The following is a 24,252-nucleotide window of genomic DNA, read 5'->3' on the forward strand; positions in this document are numbered from 1 at the left end:
GCACCTGTGAGGTCATCTAATTGAGGTGTATAAGGCTTTGAATGGATGAATAAGCTTAATGCTAATGGGATTCGGGATTCTTCCTCATGCTCAGGTTACTCACCTGAGGGGGCATAAATTCAAATTGAGGAAAGACACTTGTAGAATAGATGTGCGTAAATTTGCCTTTAGCCAGTGGGTGGTTGACAGTTGGAACAAACTTCCATCTCTTGTAGCAGAGGTCAACAACTTAAGTATGTTCAAGGCAGAATTAGACATAAATTTGTAGTGAATGTACGTGAAATGGGAGTTTTTTTTTTGGTTGATGATATATAAGCTTGATTTCTTGTGTCATATGCCTATACTAATGCTTATGCTAAAAGAACATAAAGCTTTAAGATGGTTTTGTTCTTTACAACTAGAACTTTTTAAATTTGTAAAATAAAATGCCATAACATAAAATATTATATTTTTTTAGTGTAAAAGATGGTGAATTGCCTGCTTGGAACCTTGTCTAGCCTTCCAACAAGGTTGGAAGGCTAGACAAGGTTCCAAGAGGGGTATTTACATATCCCCCCTAATGTTTAGGGGAGTATGGAAATGCCAAGTCCTTTGGGGTTTTTTTTGTTCACTGAAGTCTTTTGGTTCATAGTGAGATAGAACTGGTGGATAAATCCCTTCTTTATGAAAATAATTTTATTGTATTTTATGTTATGTTTTATTTTACAAACTTTGAAAGTGTCGACTACAAAGGAAAAAAGAATATCTCAGCAGGCTTGGTGTTTTTCATATGTGCTTTGCAAAATATTTCTTTCAGTTCAATGCAAGGCTAGTGTAAGGCACACATAATTTCTTGTTTTCAAAAATTGATAGTGTTTTTTTTTTTGGTAGGTAGGTTTTTTGCTACAGAAAACTATGGAAAAGTTTTCACTGGCAAAGTAGAACAGTTGTATATTTCTGTAGTTTAACTGTTGTTTTATGTATTACTCAAATTTTAAGGATAGTATTGAAGGTTGTATCGGTAGTGCTACTAAGAAATATGGTAGTAGCATTAGTACTATATGTTGCCTCTAAAAATGCTATAATTTTACTTGAGTACTTACAAAAAAAAAAAAAAAAAAAAAAAAAAAAATACAGAAATGTGTTAAGGACACATTTCTGTATTTTAAGTCACATAAAATTGAAAAAAAAATTTTTGAAATTTGAGAAGATAAAAGAAGGTACTTGTTGACATTTTATTTGTATTTCTGTAGGTTGTAACTTTCAGGAAATATGTATGAATGGAGGTTGTTCCAGAAAACAGTAGTTGAAGGAATAAACGAGGAAGAAGAAAAGAAAAATTTGTTCTATGAGTTTGAAGTTGGATAATAAAAGGATGCTGATAGGTTGCAGCACATGTCCAGATTGGTTTGGAAGAGAGAGCAGGAACTATAGAAGCCAATTCAGAAGAACAATGCCCATGGAGGTATCTAAAGGAAAGATGTAGTAGAAACATGTATCAATGAGACAGAGAGAATGGAGAGACTTTGCTAGAGATGGATCATTAATTAACCTAACTGCCTTCCTTTAAATGGAATGTGGAGGCCAGAGAGAAGTTTTAGGACACTACCCCAGAGTCAGGAACAATATTCCACGATAGAGTGGATTTATGATTTGTACAGAATGAGTAGCTATTTGAAAGAAAAGTAATGCCAAGAACAAAAGAGAAAACTCAATTTTTTAGATGTAGAGAAAGCAATATTTGTTATGTGCTTATGTCAAGATAGGTTAGAAGTCAGGGTAATTCCTAACTAGATATGTGATCTTGTCTACAAATCTGAGTGTCCCAAAGATAAGCATAAGAGCAGAAGAGACCTTTTTGCAAGATACAAGACAGGACAGAGTTTTAAAATGATTGAAATCAACTAAGTTAGCTTTGCCCCATTGGAAAATTATCTGGAGATCAGCATTTAAGGAATTGGTAGTGGATATTTGAGAAGTTTTATTTGATGCTGTTTGTGCAGGTCAAGGTTTCTCAAACTGGAAGGTGGAATGCAATGTGATGCCATCAGCAAATCTATGGATAGGATTTCCAATTAATGGGGGAAGATCATTAATAAAGAAGAGGGAAAAAATGGGTGAAAGAAATGAACCTTGGGGAACATCTGCATTAGTGGAGAAGTTAGAAGACAGACAGCCATCTACCATCACTTGCAGTGAACCATCAAAGAGAAAACTGGATACCCAATTACAAAAAATAATTGCCAAAACCATAAGGTGGAAGTTTATTTAGGTGATCTTTATGTCAAACATGATCAAAAGCCTTTGAAATGTCAAGAGCAACTGCTTGAGTTTTGCCAAAATTTTCCATTGAATTTTTCCATAAATGGGTAACATAAGCTATTATATCACCAGTGGATTGACATTGATGGAATCCATACTGGTGGTCATTGATCAGATGGAAGGTTTCTAGTTAGTTTAGGAGTTGGTGGTTAATAGTTTCTCCATTACTTTGGAAAGAGTAGAAGCAAGTGCAGTGGGACGATAATTGGATGGAAGGGATTTGTCACTCTTTTTTAGGAACTGGTTGGATATGAGCAAATTTCCAAGCAGATTTTATGATTTTAGATTTTGTGTTTCTTAACTAACAGCATAACCCCTCCTCCCTTCCTGTCTGTCTATCCTTTCTGTACACATTGTACTCCCCAAATTCCAGTTCTGCACTGCTTATGTCTGTGTGACACCATGTCTCTGATATCCCAACAATATCTGCCTTTGATGTCTTGACTAACACTTCAAGCTCATCGAATTTATTAACTATATTCCTAGCATTGGTGTACATGCACCTGTTTCTACTCTTAGTTACCCTAACACAGCCCATGTATTTACTTGTTCCACTATGACTCCCAGCAGTCCTGGAAATTCCCATTGCCTTGCTTTCCAGGCTGCTGCTCAATTGCATTTCAATAGAAGTAGTGCAAGAATCACTTTTACCTCTGCCAGCGGCTACTGTTAATCTATTAGTCCATGTATTCCCCCCAAAGCTAGCAGTTTTCTGACCCACCTAACTCTGCCTCGATAGCATCAGCAGAAAGGAAGACACTGGTGGAATAAGAAAGTGTAAAAAAGGTGACACTGAACAGGAGTATGTTCAAGAGCACAAGTTTTGAGAACAAATGGAGAAATACTATCAGGACTTGGTGCTTTCTTGGTATCAAGACTCTTCAAAATTCCTATGACATCCTTTTGACGGAAGACCACAAGAGGCATTGAATGGAGTGTGCACTGGAATGGTAGGAAGTGGTTTACCAAGATCATCAATACACAAATTAGAAGAAAAGTAGGATGCTAGCAGGTCAGCTTTATTTTTGGCCGAAATGGCAGTAGAGCCATTTGGTTTTGATAGAGGTAGGAATAGAAATGGACAAAAGTTGTAGTCATTAGCATTGGCAAGAAATCAGAATGCTTGACTACCATTTGGACTAGAAGCAAGTTTTCTACTAATAGTCTGTTCAAAATCTAGTTTGAACTGATTAATAACTGCTTTACATTTGTTGTGAGCTTTGGTGTTTTAATAACTGCTTTACATTTGTTGCTTTACTTTTAATAACTACTTTACATTTGTTGCTTTACTTTTAATAACTGATTAATAACTGCTTTACATTTGTTGTGAGCTTTGACACAAAACAAATCTGGAGATTTGGATGCAAGCCAATTGCAATATGCAGCATTCTTATTTTGAACAGCCTTAGCACATTTATCGGAAAACCAAGGTTGAGATAATGGATGAGATTTTAAGGTGGAGTGTGGAATAAAGGATTTCATCTCTACAAGAAAAATTTCACTGACGTGATCTGAGAATGTTGACACCAGAAGATGTGAAACAGTAATCCGACCAAGGAAAAGAAGAAAAGAAATCTCACAGATCATCCCATTTTGTATTCTTGCAATGCCAAACAACAGGAGGTTAGGAATGGCTATGACAGAGCTGCTCCATCTGAGAAGAGGCTATCACCAAGTTGTGATCTGAGGTGCCTAGAGGGCCACCTGCCTTGACTGTGTACTTAGAAGGGTTGTTTGTCAGAAAATGGATTGTCTGGTATACTGGTAAGCGAATGAACAATTTTTGCGAGGTCATTGGTGATTGAAAAAGCCTCAGCATTTTGACTAGCTGGAACTGTGTCACTAGAAAACAGAAGGCAGCCGGAGTGTGAACATTAAAATTAGTAATGAAAATTACTTTATTTAGGAAAGTTGTACTGGAGAAAGTTTTAAAGAGAGGATGTCAAAGAATTCCAAATGATTAGTGAAGTTGGGAGGAATGATAAGGGCAACAGATCAATTTGACAGAATAGGGCAGAGAAATTTTAGGCCAGAGAATATCGAAAGTGGAGATTCTAAATTACTGAGTCTATGACAGGGAATATCAGAGCAGACATATGCACAAGTATCACCTTTGAAGCGAAAGAATAGTACAGTGAATAATTAGAACAACTCAGATGATCAATGATTGAATCAACCAATAAAATTGGGATTCTTGCAGAAAAGGTCTGTGGGATTTGGTAGACTCTAGTGGAAATGGACATCGTTGAGATTGTAACTGAGATCATGTATATTTGTAAAATGGACGAGGAAGTGTTTGAGAGGTTTAGATCTTTTTGCAGATAAGTTTGTTTTGTTAGTTTGACTCTTCATGATGTATTCAGTAGTAAGAAAAGGTAGAGAGAACATGTATAAAGTAATTAAGTGTTTGGATATGGCAAATGCACAGTAAGAATATACTGAACTCCTTGACATAATGCCCCTCCCCCTCATATACACTACTCAGATTTCCTCCAGCCGCTATCTGACAGATAGTAGAGGCATAGTGTTAATTGTAAAGTGGCTTCAGGGTTTCCCCCACCTCTGCTTACTGATCAGCTAGTTATACACTAGCTGATCCAGATGTCTCCTAGAGAATTACCAATAGGGTCGGTCTAGTGGAATATCTAGTGGCTGGCCTGTGAACATCATTTTAGAGCTGCACTCTCGAAATATAAGAAAAATTAGATCTCACCATTAAGTTCATCATAAACTCAAAAGACATCGATCATACTGCATGATGGAAGAGATGGGGTGGTTACCTGAGCTTTGCTCTTGAGACTAAACTTGGGTTCCACCACTTCAAGCCTCCAATAAGCAAAGTGGTAGTATTACATTAGTTGATTCATCTACCAGTGCAATATTAGCATTACCTGGTAACACATAGGGTGGCAATCCTCTGTGTGGTGTGGACACCACACTTTGACCCCTGCTTACATTGGTTCACACCTAGGTGGTCACCTCTAGTATACCAGGTGCTGTATTTCAGGACCTGCACATGGGGGTTGTTATACCAATGGTTACTAACAGTCCCACAGTTTTGAAGGTGCAAGCAGAGGATTTGATTGTCACAGAACAAGCAGACTTTGCTAAAATTTGGTCTACTTTACTTGAGTGTCACCTGAATATCAGTCCCATCAGCATAGACTCCCAGGTTTTTGATATATCTGAGAGAATTCTGTGACAGCCTCAAGGACCAAACATGTCTGCTAACAGTGTAAATCTGAGGTAATTTAAAAAAGTATGAAAACAGTTAAATTGGAAACGTTATTTGCCATAATCAGATATCAACAGAAGCATGCAAATTTTTCACTTTTTTGGAAGTATTATAATGGTGGTCTGTGCAGTTTTCATGGCAGCTTGTCAGCTTGTCAATTCTACACACACATGCTCATAAAAAAAATGATGAGCATGTGTGTAGAACTGACAAACTGATTTGAAAAAGACATTGACAGTTGGGATGGATAATTCTTTGTCAGTTAACAGATACAATAACTGAAAATTAATGACAAAACATTTCATATTATTAAGCAGAATTTCTTAGACACCACTTTTTTACAGGAAAAATAAATTCATTAACTTCCTGTATACTGCGAAATCTTATTAAAAAAAGCCTGGTACTTATCAGATTAGTTCACAGATATTATAGAGGAGGAAAGAAAAAAAATAAATTGAATATAATTTTATTCAGTTCAGAAAAAAGTAGGTTTTCCTGTGCAGTGAAATTTTAAGAATATTAGGTTAATTTTGTTATATTTTCTCCACAGAGTATTGTTTTATTTCATAATAAATGCTTTGTGGCTACATACACATTGTAGCAGTCTAGCAGGGTATTTATTGGAAAAAAAAATATGAAAATATAACTATATTGCTTTTCATAACTCAGCATTTATTTTGATAATTTCTAAGAAAAATATTTCTTCTCCTGAATTTATAAACAAAAAGTGATTCGTGACACATTTCTGAAAATTTTTTTGTAATAATTTAGCTCATTATTACTAATTAATATTCCATCACATTAAAATCATTATCATAATTTATTTTCTTAATACTGCTCTATTACTGATGTACAAGTTAGTGCAATTGCATCATTTCTGTACTGCCCTATTATTATCATAGTTATATAAAATGAAAATTGTACTCTTCCTTTTTTTCAAGTCCTTTCATCAAATGTTCCCATAATAAGGCTCCATACGAAATAATTTTTGGCGATGAATATATTGTTGAGGATTTGTGTGGTCTGAAGTTTCGTATAACCCCTGAAACTATTTTTCCTGTAAATACCAAAGCAGCTGAATTCCTATACAGTGATATTCGGCAGTTCAGTAGAATATCAGACTCCACCAACCTTCTGGATATCTGTTGTGGTAATTATATTAACCTATCCTCTTGTATTATACTTACATATACCTGCATTAATGCATGTAGGATTAGAAATGTGATGCACATTTTTATTTCAAAGGGTCACTTTAAGAAAAGTTAAAATTTATCAATTAAAAAAACATATCATGAATTCAAATAAATTTTTAATGCAAAATCAGGATTTTCATTTAAATAAGTAAATTCTAACAAATACACATAGTGAAAAATGTTGTAATGTGAATTAAACTATTCACATATCAGTTTGTTTTGTTTTGCTTCCTTTGGGACTGTTGTAAAACAAATGTATCAAATTGGGTGTAAATTCTTGTTATATTTAGTTGCATTATTAAAACATTTCTGATGTGTTAAAATATTTAACTTCATTTACAAAAAACTTTTTGTAAATATTTGTACTTCCAGATAAACCTGCACAAACAGCTCTAAATTGAAATTGGCCATAGATTGAGAACAGTCCTTGAGGAGACATTTATAAAAATTCAGCAAATCCCTTCTCAAATTTACACATTGACTCATATTTTTCTGAAGGTCATTGAGTTCAAATTGTAAATTTGAGTCAACATCTTTATATATGAGGCATTAAAATGAGACTTTGGAAGGATTAGACAAAATGTTCTTGATCTTGTTAGAAGCAAAAAATCAGTCTTGAAATAAATATTATAACTGCACAGTGGTTAGCGTAATCTCATTTAATTCCTCCTTTATTGCTGAAAATTTTTTTGGAAATTGCAAGAGAGAGAGAGAGAGTGGAAAGTGTTATTTAAAAGCCGAAGATAATTTGATATGACTAGCTTTTGATATCAGATGGCTATATCTTGGAATAAAAAGCATTCTTGGACAAGAGCCTCAAGCTACATGGGAGTTTACTGATATACAGATTAGTGCAATCACATAATTTTTATACTTAGTAAACTACCCAAGTAGGTAAATGGCATTGTTTTCATTAGTAGCATTAGCATTAGTAGAGGCATTTGATGCAAGAAAGCAAGCTTATGCAGCATCAGCCAAAAAAAAAAAAAAAAAAAAAAAAAAAAAAGTAACATAAATAAATAAAAATAACCACTTCCACTTCACCCCTCTGTTCGTTCGAAATACCTGTCCAGCTGAGCCTTAAACTTATTTAGGCTATCAACTTCCACGACAAGGGATGGAAGTCTGTTCCACCCACCAACCACCCGCTGGCTAAAGGCAAATTTCCGCACATCTATCCTACATCTGTCTTTCCTCAATTTGAATTTATGCCCTCTCAGGTGATTTTTCTGAGCTAGAGGAAGAATCCCATCAGCATTGAGCATGCTCAAACCATTCAAGGCTTTGTACACCTCTATCAGATCACCCCGCTGGTGCCTAGTTTCCAGACACTGTAATTTGCAAAACTTAAGTCTTTCTTCGTAAGAGAACCCCTTTGTCCCATTCACCAATCTAGTTGCCCTTCTCTGTACTCGTTCCAGCAGCTCTACATCCTTCCTGAAATGAGGCCTCCAGGCCTGTATACAGTACTCTAGGTGTGGCCTGACCATTGCCTTATACAAGGGAATAATCACCTCCTTATCCCTGCTAGAAAAATTCCTATATATCATTGACAATACACCATGAGCTACTCTTGCAGCTCGTCTGCACTGCTCAGAGAACTTCATATCTGCCTGCACCACCACCCCCAGGTCCCTTTCATTCTCTACCACTGTCAGTGTAGTACCACAGAGTTGATACGTTGCTCTGGGGTTGCTGTTTCCCATATGTAGTACTTTACATTTGTCAATGTTAAACTTCATTTGCCACCTCGAAGCCCATCTGCTCATTTCACAATATCTCATATTGTGAAACCTTCACAACGAGATGCTATAATATTGCACTACCTTGAATAAGGTAGTGTAATATTAGAGTGAATAAGGTAGTGCAATATTAGAGAAGACTATTGTTACTTATTCTCCGCAGATACTACCACCCAGATGGCACCATTTCAAGGCTTTTTTGCTCCTCTTTGGTGGGTGGTACCCTGGTCTTACATTCTTGACAACCCAGTTATGAAGTATAACTCCACAATATGAGAGATGCCTGATGGTGTGCAGTATTTAGACTAAAAAGCCTGAATGGTGGTAATTTAGACTTTAAATTGTCAGAAAAAAACATCTATTAAAAAAGCCACAACCCTTTTCATACCATTGAAATTGTTGAAAATTTCCTTTTTTTTTTTTTTTTTTTTTAATTAAAGAAAACTTTTATCTCCTTTAATAATGATAAGAAATATTGCAAAAGCCAGCATATTTGAGAGTAGTAGGCACATAATTTAGTGATGTAATTTTGCTATATTAGGAAACTATACTGGCTAGCAGAATAGTTTTTAGTTTAGCTCAAATTACTGATAATTAAACTGAAAAACTGAAAATAAAAATTCAATCAAATGGTTCAGAATGCAGATACTTCAAAATGCCAACAGTTCTATATGTCAACTACCTCAAATGCTATAGTTCAAAATATGAACTGGATTAAAATACTGCTGTTCAAAATGCCATAGTGACTAAAACTCCAACTGGTTCAAAACACTAAATTGTGCAAAAATTTTGACATTTCAAAACACAACTAGTTTAAAATGTGGGCAGTTTATAACAAGTTATAATACCAGTTGATTGCATCATCATTAAGTAAAATGATTGTATTATTAAGTATTGAGACAAAAAATTTCTTCCAGGTGTTTTATGATAAGTTTTAGAGTTATTATTCTATATGAGATGGTTCAGCAACTTGATGTTGATCTTTTACAGTTATCAAAGAGGTGTCATATGGTATTCAGGATCGGCTTAAGCTAACAATTCATCCCTGTGAATTGCTAGCTTAGTGAATACATGGGTGTGTAAGGGTAACAAAGAGTAAGAACATGTGTACTAATGCTAGGAGAATTGTAAATAAATTTGATGAATTTGAAGTACTGATGAAGTCATGAAATTTAGACATAGTAGGGATGTTAGAGACATGGTATCATTCAGATATAAGTTAAACTGAATTTGAATATGGGAGTACAATGTATACCGGAAGGAAACACAGGACAGGAGGGGCTATGCTCTTATGTAAGAAGCATAGTAAATCTAAAGCAGTGCATCCAGTCGACATGGATGACCAGTACAATGGTGAGTCAGTTTTAATATAAGCACTGGGAAAACAAAATAGAGAATAGGAGTGTGTTATAGGCTAAGTAACTGTGATGAGTATACCAAACAGCTATACAGAGAAATCGGAATGCCTTATAATGGGATGATTAACTTTATAAATGTTGACTGGAATTTGTGGATTGGTCACTCGCACACCAGCAAAACTTTTGTGGATTTCTTCGATGACTGTTTTCTACAGCAGCATGTTAGAGAGGCAACAAGAAGAAGCAGTACTCATCTGGTTGTCAGCAGTGATGGCGAAGGGAAAGGCTTTTGTTTTCATAAGGATGACTGCAATGGTCTCAGACAGTTTTTAAATTCTGCGCAGTGGGACCAACTGATGATGTTACCAACAGCCAATTCTAAATGGGAAGCATTCAAGGAGGTAATTAAGGAAACTACTAGGCTTTTCATACCAATGAAGAAATACTGCACAAGGCTTAGACCTAAATAGATGTCAGATGAATTATTGAGAAGAAAAGCGCATGGGATGCATATAAATTATCAGTGATACAGAAAACCTATGCTAGGTATAAATTAGTCTGTAATCAAGTCACAAAGGAGATTAGTCAAGAAAAGGCAGATTATGAGAAGTCTCTGGCAAAGAATGCTTATATTAACAGTAGAAGAAAGGGACAGCAAAGACTTCTATGCTTATATTAACAGTAGAAGAAAGGGGTTGAATCACATTGGGCAACTTAATGTGTGTGGGTTAATTGTTGATGACCCTGCTCAAGTTGCAGACAAATTGAATAGGTATTTTGCATCTATATTCGCACACAAGGAATTCTTTAGGCAAGGGGATGCTAGAAGATTATCAACCTCTGATGAGGAGCTAAATGACTTAGTGATAACTGAAAGGAAAGTGGAGGAGAAATTATTGAAGATGGAATAATATTATTAAGCTGCCTCCTTAATATCAATAATATTAATAATATTAAGGGAGGCAGCAAAGGAGTTAAGTAAATCCTTAGCTATAATTATGAGAACATACTTGGATTCAGGGGGGGGGTCCCTATGGACTGGAGATGTGCAAATGTATTCCAAATTCGTAAAGGGGTCAAATGGCAACATGAGCCAACCAGGCTAGCCGGTTGGGTAAAGTGCCTGCATGGCAACACAAAGGTCACGGGTTCAAATTCCGCCTCTGACTTGCATATCACAATGGTGCCGCACTATCCGGTTGGATCTCATGGTCACAATACACGAAGGAAGCAAGAAGAAACTGGTTCCTTCACTCACATCATACGATAAAAAAAAAAAAAAAAAAAATGGTGACATGAGTAAATACAGACCTGTTAGCTTAACATCCATTCTAGGGAAAATAATAGAATCACTGGTTAAAGAATTAATGCAGGACCATCTGGGCAGGCATGCAATTATACTACAATCACAGTGCAGATTTTTTAAGTCACATTCTTGCCTAACCAAATGCAGTGGCCAAGGAACTGGATGCAAAATATAATTTTGACGAATATACTTGGTTTTTAGGAAGCCTGCTGATACTGCTGTGCCTAAAAGACTGCTGTACAAACTGGATCAATGTTACATTAATATCAAATTACTGCTATTGATAAAGTTATGGTTAAATGGAAGAAGACAGAGAGTGCTGATCTTTGTGGACTAATGTTATTAGTAGAGTTCCCAGGGTTCAGTGCTGTGCCCATTGTTTTTTCAATATTTATCAATGATATTAGCATTAGCATTAGCATTAGTAGAGGCATATATTGCAAGAAAGCAAGCTTATGCAGCATCAGCCAAAAAAAAAAAAAAATACTTCAACTTCACCCCTCCGTTCGTTCGAAATACTTGTCCAGCTGAGCCTTAAATTTATTTAGGCTATCAACTTCCACGACAAGGGATGGAAGTCTGTTCCACCAACCAACTCCCCGCTGGCTAAAGACAAATTTCCGCACGTCTATCCTACATCTGTCCTTCCTCAATTTGAATTTATGCCCTCTCAGGTGATAATTTTGAGCAAGAGGTAGAATCCCATCAGCATTGAGCATGCTCAAACCATTCAAGGCTTTATACACCTCTATCAGATCACCTCGCTGGTGCCTAGTCTCCAGACACTGTAATTTGCAAAACTTAAGCCTTTCTTCGTAAGAGTACCCCTTTGTTCCATTCACTAATCATGTTGCCCTTCTCTGTACTCGTTCCAGCAGCTCTACATCCTTCTTGAAGTGAGGCCTCCAGACTGTATACAGTACTCAAGGTGTGGCCTGACCATTGCCTTATACAAGGGAATAATCACCTCCTTATCCCTTCTAGAAAAATTCCTGTATATCATTGACAAGACACCATGAGCTACTCTTGCAGCCCATCTACACTGCTCAGAGAACTTCATATCTGCCTGCACAATTACCCCCAGGTCCTTTTCATTCTCTACCACTGTCAGTGTAGTACCACAGAGTTGATACGTTGCTGTTTCCCATATGTAGTACTTTACATTTGTCAATGTTAAACTTCATTTGCCACCTCTCAGCCCATCTGCTCAACCTTTCCAGATCCTGTTGCAGCAGCCTAGTGTCAGTAGTGTCCTTAACAACCCTGCCAACCTTTGTATTGTCTGCGAACTTGGACATTAAGCTTGATATACCATCATCAATATCATTTATAAATACAGAAAAGAATAATGGACCCAACACTGAACCCTGAGGGACTCCACTAATAACATTAGTCCACGATGAGCAGTGTCCATTGATTACCACTCTCTGTCTTCTCCCACTCAACCATCCCTTTATCCATAGCAGCAATTTGCCTCCAATGCCACACTGCTCCAATTTGTGCAGCAGTCTTCAATGTGCAACAGTATCAAAAGCCTTTCTAAGATCCAAGTATATAATATCAAAGTTATTCCCTGCATCTAGTTCCTTTGTGACTGCATCATAGTATCCAATCAAATTGGTCAGGCAAGACTTCCCCTTAACAAAACCATGCTGTGTCCAAGCTATAGCCGAAGTCTTGTCTAAATGATCCTGCAGTGCTTCTTTAACTAGTGCCTCCATTAATTTTCCTGGAACAGAAGTTAAACTAACAGGTCTGTAATTACCTGTCTCCCCCTTTTATTCTCCTTTGTGGATTGGGGTCACATTTGCACGTCTCCAGTCCATGGGTACCTCCCCTGAGTCTTAGGAAGCTCTCCTAATTATGGCTAAAAGTTTGCTTACTTCCTTTGCTGCCTCCTTTAATATAACTGAATAGATTCCATCCATCCTAGGTGCCTTTCTCATGTTTATCTTCAACAATTTCTCCTCCATTTTACTCTCAGTTATTAAAAGATTATCTAGCTTACTGCCAGAGTTGAATACACCTCTGGCATTCAGCTCCCTGAATAACTACTTATGTGTGAATGTAGATGCAAAATATTCATTTAGTTTGTTAGCTACCTGAGCAGGATCCTCAACTGTTGAACCATCAATATCCAGTGGACCAATCTGAGTCATCCCCTTCCTTCTAGAGTTTACATAAGTGAAGAACTCTTTGCTGTTTTTCTTTGCATTCTTTGCCAAAGATTTCTCATAATCTGCCTTTGTCTGCCTAACCTCCTTTGTGACTTTGGGTAATATGTGAATATTACACAGGTAAAATTGATGAAAAACAGTACCATAGCTTTCAAAGGTGACTGCCTCCTTTGTCAATAGTGGAACTTTACAGCAATGACCAGCATATCATGGTTCTCATTATATTGCTCAATATGTTGCTGGAGGAGCAGGGAATTATCTTCCACACATGCATGTAAATTGGAAATGGCCTGGGCACGTGCCAGTCAGAACTGATCATCCTATCCAAGTGTCACATCTTGAAGATGGGATTAATAGGACTACCCCATCTCTATTAATGGGTGCTATGATCTGAAGAACAAATTCATAAGCTCTCAAGCCATTTCCAGTGCCAGTACCTATGCGAATGATTGACAATAATTGCATTGTGTAGAGAAATTTGATGATTTTCCTTCCAGAAGTGTTTAACCACAGAAGATTCCCCATAATCAGTTATTATATTGCAGTTATTATAAGTGGTTATTTTTCCAACTCCTGAGGCTTATTTGAAGAATGAATAAACCAGATAGGACTTTTCACACAATGGAAACAATAAAATCATAGATAATCTAGCTGATCTCTGAAGAGGTAATTTGTATCACTCTTTGCAGTGGAAAGTCCATTTTGGGCTGGGGAGAATATTCTAATGGTGTATCTGAGCAGTCTAAGATAAATGATATTGATATTACAGAGGAATGAATAACAGAACTATTTTTCTAGAACGTGGTTATTCCTCAGACACCAGTGGTATGTTTAATCAATTTTACTGAAAGAGGCCAAGAAGGGTTGTGCCAGACCATTAGGGTTAGGGTTCATCATGAGGTCATTATGAGACTGAGAAATAATCCCCTTGTTTTGGAGAAGTGTCATCATCACACTAATTCACTAATTTCCATCTCATTCTTAGTTGTAGGGTGCTAAGAATGAGATGGGTGCATATAGACCATGAGATAGGTAATTATAGATCAGTCAGGATTATTTCACTTGTGGGAAGTTCAATGATTCTGTGACCAAGGGTTTCATTATAAGATTATCTCAAGAAGTATAATATAAATGGATCACAACTTAGCCTTGTAAAGGTAAAACCTTGCATGATCAACCTGATAAACTACTATGATGTAACCATGCATAAGTTGGATGCAAAGAAACAATTTTGATATTATATATTTAAACATAATAATACTTGGACTTTAGAAGAACATTTGGCATTCACATGGGAAGTTGCTGTACAAGCTGAAGTGTATTGGGATTTTAAGTAAGCTCCTAAGTAAATAAGGTGGATTGAAGAATTTCTGAAGAACAGGACAGAGAGAAGAATAACCACTATGTGGTTATTCTTCAGAGCAAGTTAGGATTATATGCATGATTTCTAAATGTTCAGTGCAAATGCCACTTTTGTTTCTAATATTTTCAAATGATGACAATATTGATTTTCTGGGATATATGATTTTGAAAGTTGCAGTTGATATTTATGTTGAGAGGGCAGTTAATGATGCAAGTCAGACTGAGCTCCTTCAGAATGATTTGAAGAGGTCAGAGAAATGTCAGTTATACTTTAATCCTGCGAAATGTAAGGTTCTGCAATTGGGAAACAAATCTCAAACTTATGTACTAGGTTGGATAGAGCTGGGTGGTGTAAATGAGAGATTTTGGAGTTGTAATATAATTAGACCTGAAGGTTTTCATGAATTGTAAGCAGTGGCCAAGAAGTAGCATGGTACCTTATCAGTCACGTACCACCCCTAGGGAGGAGAAGGTTATAGTGCAAACTATAGTTCTGTTATACAAGTCAGTGATGAGACTGTATTTGGAATGCTGGGTTCACATCTGAAGAAACATATCAAGCTTCTTGAAAGGATCTAGTGAGAATAGCAAAGAAACACCAACATGAGGAGAGCTACAGAATTTGTAGACTAGGCATCTTCTTGTGGGAGGGGGAAGGGATATGATTGAGATGTATAAGGCACTTGTGGGGGGGGTTAAAATGGCAGAACAATGATAGTGCTAATATAGGGGAAAATAATAGACTGGACATCAGAAAGTTTGAATATGATCAACATTTTGTTGACTTCTGAAATAAACTACCTTCCTGAGTGGTAGAGGTTGACAGTTTCATGAAATTTAAGGAGCAGTTGGATTGTTGCATTCTGGTGGTGGTGGTGAGAAGAGTGTGATAAGAGTGGATATAGTTGTGTAGACAAACTGCTTTTTTTGTTGCTGATGTAAAAAAGACATGGCTCTTTGCATCTTTTATCTTTCATAACTGCTCTCATGGGTAGCACAGTTGGTGTAATTGCTGCCCTCCCCACACTGGATGGAAAAGACCTGAGTTGAAATCCTGTCTATGATGTGAGGAATTTTTATGGGTCTTTTTCACAGTGTGGCTGAGTTAGTTAGTTAGTCTTAGGCAAGGGTAGCATGATTTTCACCCTCCCATAAACTCGGGTTTCTTCTGGCAAACAGCAAATTTATTACAGGACACACACACAGTTTACAGACATATTATATATGGTGCAATATGGCCTAAGTTGTTGATGTGCCTAAAACTGCAACCCTTTAAAACTAATACAGCAGGCCCCCGTTATAACGCGGTTCGCTATACGCTGATTCGCTATAACGCTGTTCTTATATTATAACCCGTATCTGACTATAACGCTGTCACAGATCACTATAACGCTCTTTTACAGATTACATTTTTGACATATTAACGAAATCGTTTCATTTGATGGAGTCGATAGCTTGAAAATGAATAGCAAAACAGCATTAAAACTTTTCCCACGCCGACTTGAGAAATTTTCCCACGCTCAGTGAAATTTTCTCGCACGCTAATTTAGTTTCAGTACAGTGACTTGTTACGTAGTTCCGAGATCAACATTTTAAAAAATGATCAAGTATATTGCTTGCAATATTTGCGTTATATGCATTTATCCGAAGTCTAGTCATCACTCAGTACAGTATTAGACATCGTGCGTAACGGAAAGTTTACTTGAACATTGTATCGTAATTAATTCAACCAACGCAGTTACATTTTCGAAGAGCTAATAATGACTGATAGGAATGAAAAAGCAACAACGTCTGGGCGCAGTACGAAGACTATAAATGTAAGAAAAAGACTGAATTTGAAAATTAAATTAGACGTTTTGAAGCAAATCGATTCCGGTCAACGACAAACGGATGTGTGCCATAATTTAGGACTTGCAACTTTAACTGTAAGAACAATTATAAAAAAATAAAGAATTAATTTTTGCAGCGGGAAAGATAGCTGTTCCACTGCAAGCAACTTTCTCATGTATCTTTTGTAAATATGTTTTGTAAACCCCTGGCACCACCATGCCGTGACGGGACTAATTGTATGTCTATCATTGCTGCAATTAAAGATTCTATTCTATTCTATAGGACTAGGCCCGCTATTAGGATTGAAATGGAAGACTAATTTTATTGAAGATAATATTCCAATGCAGAATTGAATTAAGTTAAATATTAAAAAAAGAGAGAGAGAGAAAGAGATTAGCCAATATGATGATCTGAAGAAAAGTCGCCTAAAAAAAAAAAAAAAAAAAATGTGGAACCATTTAAAACTGGTAAGGGCTGGTTGAATAGATTTAAAATCCAGGGAGAAGCCGCAAGTGCAGATCAAGGAGCCGAAACTTTCAAAAAAGAACTTGTTAAAATTATTGAAGAGGGGTATTATGTGTTATACTTCTCAACAAGTTTTTAACATAGCTGAAGCAGGACTTTTGTGGAAACGAATGCCTAAAAGGAGTTTCATATTGAAAGAAGAAAAAAACATGCCAGGTTTCAAAGCGGCGAAGGATCGGTTGACTTTATTGTTGGTTGTAACGCTGCGGGGGATTTAAAATTAATATCCCTTTTAGTTTATTTGGAAGAGGGCCAAAGTCCAACTCAAAATCCACACATTTTTCATGATTAAATTCATCAATTAAATTAAATTCATTATTTTAATTGGAATTTTAAATTTACTTTTGATACGCAAGTAGTTACCACATAATTATACGTATGCAATGCAGAATATTTTATATGTGCAAATATTTGAATATTAAATATTTTGACCTACATTTGTGCATCTTTTCATTACTGTTTATTATTCATTAGGAAATATCCTATGGCACCGACCGCAGCTCATAAATACATATGTTACCTTATGGGAAAACGGCGCTCGCTTAGCGCGGATTCACTTAGCGCTCTGTTTTTCCGGAACGAATGATCAGCGTTAAGCGGGGGTCACCTGTACTGTTACATTCCAGAAAAGTTGAAAACTTCTGGTATACTGGTTTCACCTCAAGTCATCTAATTGATAAGGTCTATATTCAATATTGTCAGAATTTTTAGAAAGCATTCTCATACAGGACTAGTTGGTCTCAGCTAGAGGTCTGAGGTTCCATTTGTGTGATATTCTAGATTTTTCATTTTGGAAGCATATAAATAGCCCATAAGCACATGCCTCTGTTGATATGGTATGCACAGATTTATAAATACTTCTGTATTGAAGCCTGTATTCCTCCAGTATGATGTCAGTAATAAATAAATCATGTCTCTTCAGTCTTATAATTAATAACTTATGTTTATGTAAATAGTTCTTTATCAGAAAAATGTGGTTGAATGCAGATAAATATAAATATATTAATTTTTTATTTTATTTGAAGGATCTCTAGGAGTGGCAATGGCACCACATGTAAGGAAAGTTATAGGTATAGACAGTGCTGTACTGCCAGTTGAAGATGCCAAATGGAATGCAAGGTTTAATGGTAAGCTTTTTACCACTAATTAAGAAATTAATTAGTGGTAAGCATTCTACCTTCAGTTAAGATACCTTCACTCAAGATATGCTTGGAAGAGAATATTAAGTAAAGATTTGGTAATAAGGATAAATTAAAATTGTATAATTGACAGTCAGGGGAAATGGGAAATATATTGTGCAAAAAGGATAAGTAGATTTCAGGGAAACTGGAACTATATTGTGCAAAAAGGATAAGTAGATTTCAGGGAAACTGGAAATATATTATGCAAAAAGGATGGATGGAATAGGACCAGGGTATGTCTGCAGGGGGCAGAAGTTGATGACATTGTAGAGCAGATATGATCTTTAAGGGCACAAGAGTTAGGGGCATTCTGCCCAGGCACAATAGGAGGGAGTATATGATGAGTGGCTTGTCAATCAGTTCAGCCCTGGAGAGATTGTGCAAGGCTTATGGGGTAGCATTTTTCTCCTGTTAACAAGCACAGGGCCACACAGTGCTTGTTAACAGGAGAGATGCTTCTACAGGGATGGAATACACTTAAATAGAAAGGGTGCAAGAATATTTGCTGATGCCATTGAGGTAGTATCATTGTAGAGCAGATAGTAGATGGGTTGGAAAGCCGCTAGCTTGAGAGGGATGGGGGATTCACAAACTAATAGATTAACAATAGCCAAAGGCAGAGGTGAAAATGATTCTTGTACTGCTTCTATTGGAAGGAGCATCAGCCAGTAGCCGGAAAAGTAAGGTGCTGGGGATTACAAGGACTGCTGGGCGTCATCACAGAACAGTAAATACATGGGCTGTTTTAGGGTAACTAAGAGTAAGAACAGATGCATGTATGGTTGGTTATTAGGATTTTTATGGCGCATCAGCATCTAAGGCTATACTGCGCCAAAATGATGCATGTATACTTGTATGTACACCAATACTAAAAAAAAAAAAAAAAAAAAGTAAAGTGCAGCCATTATCAACCCACTGCAGGGTGGTAGCCTCCTCAACAATTCATGCTGAGGGAATACTAGGAACCAATACTAGGAACATAGCAAATCACCAATACTAGGAACATAGCAAATAAATTTGATGAATTTGAAGTGCTGGTCAAGACATCAAATGCAGATATTATTAGAATGTCAAAGACGTAGTGTCACACAGAAATAAGGGATGCAGAATTTGAATATGGAGAGTACAATGTGTATGGAAAAAGGACAGGAGAAGGAGGAAGGTTATGCTGTTAGTTAAGAAGCATATAAAATTTAAGGCAGTGAGTGCATCCAGGTGACATGGGTGGCCAGTGCAATGTTAAGTCAGTTTGCTGTGGCATGAGCATTGAAAAAGCAAAAATGAGAGTAGCAGTGTGTTATAGCCCTAATGACTGATGAATACAACAAACAACTGTATAGAGAAATAGAGTGTGCCAGTAAATCAGAATGTCTTATAAAGGAGATTTTAACTTTCCAGATATTGACTGGAGCTTGTAGATTGATCACTCGCACACTAGCAAGACTTTTGTGGATTTATTTGTTGACTGTTTTCTATAACAGCTTGTTAGAGAGGCAACAAGAGAGAGTAATACTCTTGATTCATTATCAGTGGTGATTATTCATGCATTAAGTAATATGAGAAGATAAAAGAACCATTAGGTGGCAGTGATCATAGTGTATCAATGTCGGATTTCAATAAAGATGGGACTACCGTCAAGGGTAAAGGGAAGGGGTTTTTTGCTTTCGTAAAGGTGACTCTCAGACAGTTTTTAAATTCTATACAGTGGGACCAACTGATGTTACCATGAGCAAATTCTAAATGGAAAACATTCAAGGAATATTTACTACTATGTACCAACTAAGAAATACCAACTGTTTAAGGTTTAGGCCTAAATGGATGGCAGATGAACTAATGAGACTCGTGGCCGAGAATCAAAATGCATGAGATGTATATAAATTATCAGGGGTCACAGGAGACCTATGACACACAGAAGCCTATGGTAGATATAAAGTAGTCTGTAAATTAAGTCACAAAGGAGGTTAGGCAAGCAAAGGCAGATTATGAGAAATATTTGGCAGATGATCCAAAGAAAAACAGCAAAGAATTCTTAACTTATGTGAACACTAGAAGGAAGAGGATGAATCAGATTGGTCCACTTGATATTGATGGTTTGACTGTTGATGATCCTGTTCAGGTTGCTGACTAACTTGAGTATTTTGCATCTACATTCACATACGAGGAAAATGGCTGCTAGACATTTATGAAACTCTAACAGGGAACTAAATGATAATGTAATAACTGAGAGGAAAGTGGAAGAGAAATTGTTAAGTTAAGGGAAAGAGTTAATTGCTGAGTTAAGAGGAAGAAATTTGTTAAATATAAGAAAGGCACCTGGATTGGATGGGATATAGACAATTATATATTATGGGGGTAGCAAAGGAAGGAATTAATCATGGAAGGGTAAGCAAACCTTTAGCCATAATTATGAGAGCATCCTTGGATTCAAGGGAGGTCTCCAAGGACTGGAGACGTGCAAATGTATCCCCATTTCACAAAGGGGGCTCAAAATTTAACTTCTGTTACAGGGAAAATAATGGAGTCACTGGTTAAAGACATAATGCAGGATCATCTAAACAAGGCTGCAATTATACTTCAGACACAACATGGGGTTGTTAAGAGGAAATCTTCTCTGGCAAATTTTTTCTTTGTAACTACAATGTGGTCACAAAGGAACTGGATGCAAAAATAATTTTGATATTATATACTTGAATTTCAAGAAGACTTTTGACACTGTTGCACATAAAAGACTGCTGTGCAAATTGGAGCAGTGTGGCAAGTTGCTGCCATGGATAAAGAAATGGTTGAGTGGAAGAAGACCAAGAGCGGTAATCAATGGACATTGCTCTACAAGGAATAATGCTATTAGTGGAATCCTCCTGGGATCGGCATTGGGCTCATTGTTCTGTTGTATATTTTTCAGTAATATTGATGAAGGCATATCAGGATTAATGTACAAGTTTGCCGATGATAAGGTTCGCAGGTGGTTAATGGCAGTAATGACAGTATACTACTACAACAGGTTTTATAAAAGTTAGGCAGATGGGCTGACAGATGGCAGTTGAAGTTTAATATTAACAAATGTAAAGTACTGCATGCAAGTAGCAGTAGCCCCAGAGTTACGTACCAGTTATGTGGTGCTTCACTCAGGGTAGTGGAAAATGAAAGAGACCTGGGGGGGGGGAATTGTGCAGTCAGATATTAAGTTCTCTGATAGTATTTTGGCTGATGGTCATGGTCTGTTCTCTGTCTGTTTACAGGGTCCTGAGCAAATTTCTTCAGATTGATGTCTGGATTCTAGGTGCATGAAATCATCATAAGAAATCTCTTGGATGAAGAGGGAACAGCTGTGGAGCTGACAAAAGGTTAGATGCTGGGATTCTCCAGGCATAGGTATCCCAGAAGGAGGGTGAGGAGTCAAGGCAATCCAGAAGTTTAACTGTTATTAGGAGTCTCCTCTCTTCATTAAGCCATGGGAGTTTTGGAATATTGATAATGTTAACCATGGCTCTGGTCCAAAGCTGAGGCAGTAACTTGAGCCTGTGTAAAGCCCATCTGAGAGCAAATACTCAGAGGTTTATGCTGGTTTGATGATTGGGGGGCTGCCAATGCCCATATTTCTGCTGCATACAGGTGGGGAAGAGAATGTTTTGAATGTACTTGACCATCTGTCAGTTACATGCTGCAATTGCTGCTTAACATATGCACCTAATAGGCAGCTCTTGTGAGCATCATGTTGCATGATGACTGAAATGAAGTTTTGGATCAAAGAAAACTGCTAGATTGGTGTAGTTTTGAACAAGTGGGATGGGAGCTCCCAAGTTAGACTTGATGATTGTTGGATGTTGTTTTAATGAGAAGATTTTGGTTTCTGACTTCCATGGATTGATGGTGCAGGCCAAAATTCTTGAAGTAGGTGGATATTGATGAAAGGATAGTATCATCTATAAAAGAAGTACCATCTATGCAGAGTTAAACTATGTGATTATGAAGTAGGGATCATAGGAAAGATAAAGTGTCACCACCAATCTGGTAGTTGTTCTCATCTATAATGAATTACCTGAGCAGTCACCAGTTATTTTTATGTTTCTGGCATAAATGCCTTGCCACAGTCACGGCAAAAATGTATTAGTGTATAGGGATTATATTTTGAAAAAGAGTAATAAATCTATTGATTTTAGTATGTATGTGTTTTTCATAAAATAAAAGTAAAAAAGTAAATGAGGAATAAATGAAGAGTATTACTATAACACAAAATATGCATCTAGTGATGCTTTATAAACTTCATTATTATATGTATGAAGTGTTATTTTGTTTTAGCATTAGCATTAGCAGAGGCATTTGATGCAAGAAAGCAAGCTTATGCAGCATCAGCCAAAAAAAAAAAAAAAAAAAAAACAAAACCCACTTCCACTTTACCCCTCTGTTCGTTCAAAATACCTGTCCAGCTGAGCCTTAAACTTATTTAGGCTATCAACCTCACCACAAGCGATGGAAGTCTGTTCCACCAACCAACCACCCGCTGGCTAAAGGCAAATTTCCACACGTCTATCCTACATCTGTCTTTCCTCAATTTGAATTTATGCCCTCTCAGGTGATTTTTCTGAGCTAGAGGAAGAATCCCATCAGCATTGAGCATGCTTAAACCATTCAAGGCTTTATACACCTCTATCAGATCACCTCGCTGGTGCCTAGTCTCCAGACACTGTAATTTGCAAAACTTAAGCCTTTCTTCGTAAGAGCACCCCTTTGTTCCATTCACTAATCTTGTTGCCCTTCTCTGTACTCGTTCCAGCAGCTCTACATCCTTCTTGAAATGAGGCCTCCAGACCTGTATACAGTACTCTAGGTGTGGCCTGACCATCGCCTTATACAATGGAATAATCACCTCATTATCCCTGCTAGAAAAATTCCTGTATATCATTGACAATACTCCATGAGCTACTCTTGCAGCCCATCTGCACTGCTCAGAGAACTTCATATCTGCCTGCACAACAACCCCCAAGTCCCTTTCATTCTCTACCACTGTCAGTGTAGTACCACAGAGTTGATACGTTGCTCTGGGGTTGCTGTTTCCCATGTGTAGTACTTTACATTTGTCAATGTTAAACTTCATTTGCCACCTCTCAGCCCATCTGCTCAACCTTTCCAGATCCTGTTTCAGCAGCATTGTGTCAGTAGTGTCCTTGACAACCCTGCCAACCTTTGTATCATCTGCAAACTTGGACATTAAGCCCGATATACCATCATCAATATCATTTATAAATACAGAAAACAATAATGGACCCAACACTGAGCCCTGAGGGACTCCACTAATAACATCAGTCCATGATGAGCAATGTCCATTGATTACCACTCTCTGTCTTCTCCCCCTCAACCACCCCTTTATCCATAGCAGCAATTTGCCTCCAATGTCACACTGCTCCAATTTGTGTAGCAGTCTTCCATGTGCAACAGTATCAAAAGCCTTTCTAAGATCCAAGTATATAATATCAAAGTTATTCCCTGCATCCAGTTCTTTTGTGACTGCATCATAGTATCCAATCAAGTTGGTCAGGCAAGACTTCCCCTTAACAAAACCATGCTGTGTCTGAGCTATAACTGAAGTCTTGTCTAAATGATCCTGCAGTGCTTCTTTAACCAGTGCCTCCATTAATTTTCCTGGAACAGAAGTTAAGCTCACAGGTCTATAATTACTTGTGTCAGCCTTTGATCCTCCTTTGTGAATTGGGGTCACATTTTCACATTTCCAGTCTATGGGTACCTCCCCTGAGTCCAAGGAAGCTCTCATAATTATGGCTAAGGGTTTGCTTACTTCCTTTGCTGCCTCCTTTAATATAACTGGATAGATCCCATCCACCCCGGGTGCCTTTCTTGTGTTTATCTTCAACAGTTTCTCCTCCACTTTACTCCCAGTTATTTCAAGATTCTGTAGCTTACTGCTAGAGTTGAATACACCTCTGGCATTCCCCTCGCTGAATAACTCCTCATGTGTGAATGTCGATGCAAAATATTCATTTAGTTTGTTAGCTACCTTAGCAGGATCATCAACAGTTGACCCAT

At 37.1% G+C, this 24,252-nt stretch overlaps 1 protein-coding gene across 1 annotated transcript in view; it reads left to right on the plus strand.

Annotated features, from left to right (window-relative positions):
- The window catches only part of LOC150081220 (tRNA (uracil-5-)-methyltransferase homolog B-like), a 110,433-nt gene that overhangs the window by 65,940 nt on the left and 20,241 nt on the right, over nt 1-24,252 (plus strand). Inside the window, exons 8-9 of the mRNA XM_090379430.1 lie at nt 6,478-6,686; nt 18,055-18,156. Coding sequence (XP_090235556.1) covers nt 6,478-6,686; nt 18,055-18,156 — 311 coding nt within the window. The remainder of the gene's footprint in view (nt 1-6,477; nt 6,687-18,054; nt 18,157-24,252) is intronic.

Source organism: Mastigoproctus giganteus, chromosome 8 (assembly GCF_048544385.1).
Source record: "Mastigoproctus giganteus isolate SK-2022 chromosome 8, ASM4854438v1, whole genome shotgun sequence".
Lineage (NCBI taxonomy): Eukaryota > Metazoa > Arthropoda > Arachnida > Uropygi > Thelyphonidae > Mastigoproctus > Mastigoproctus giganteus.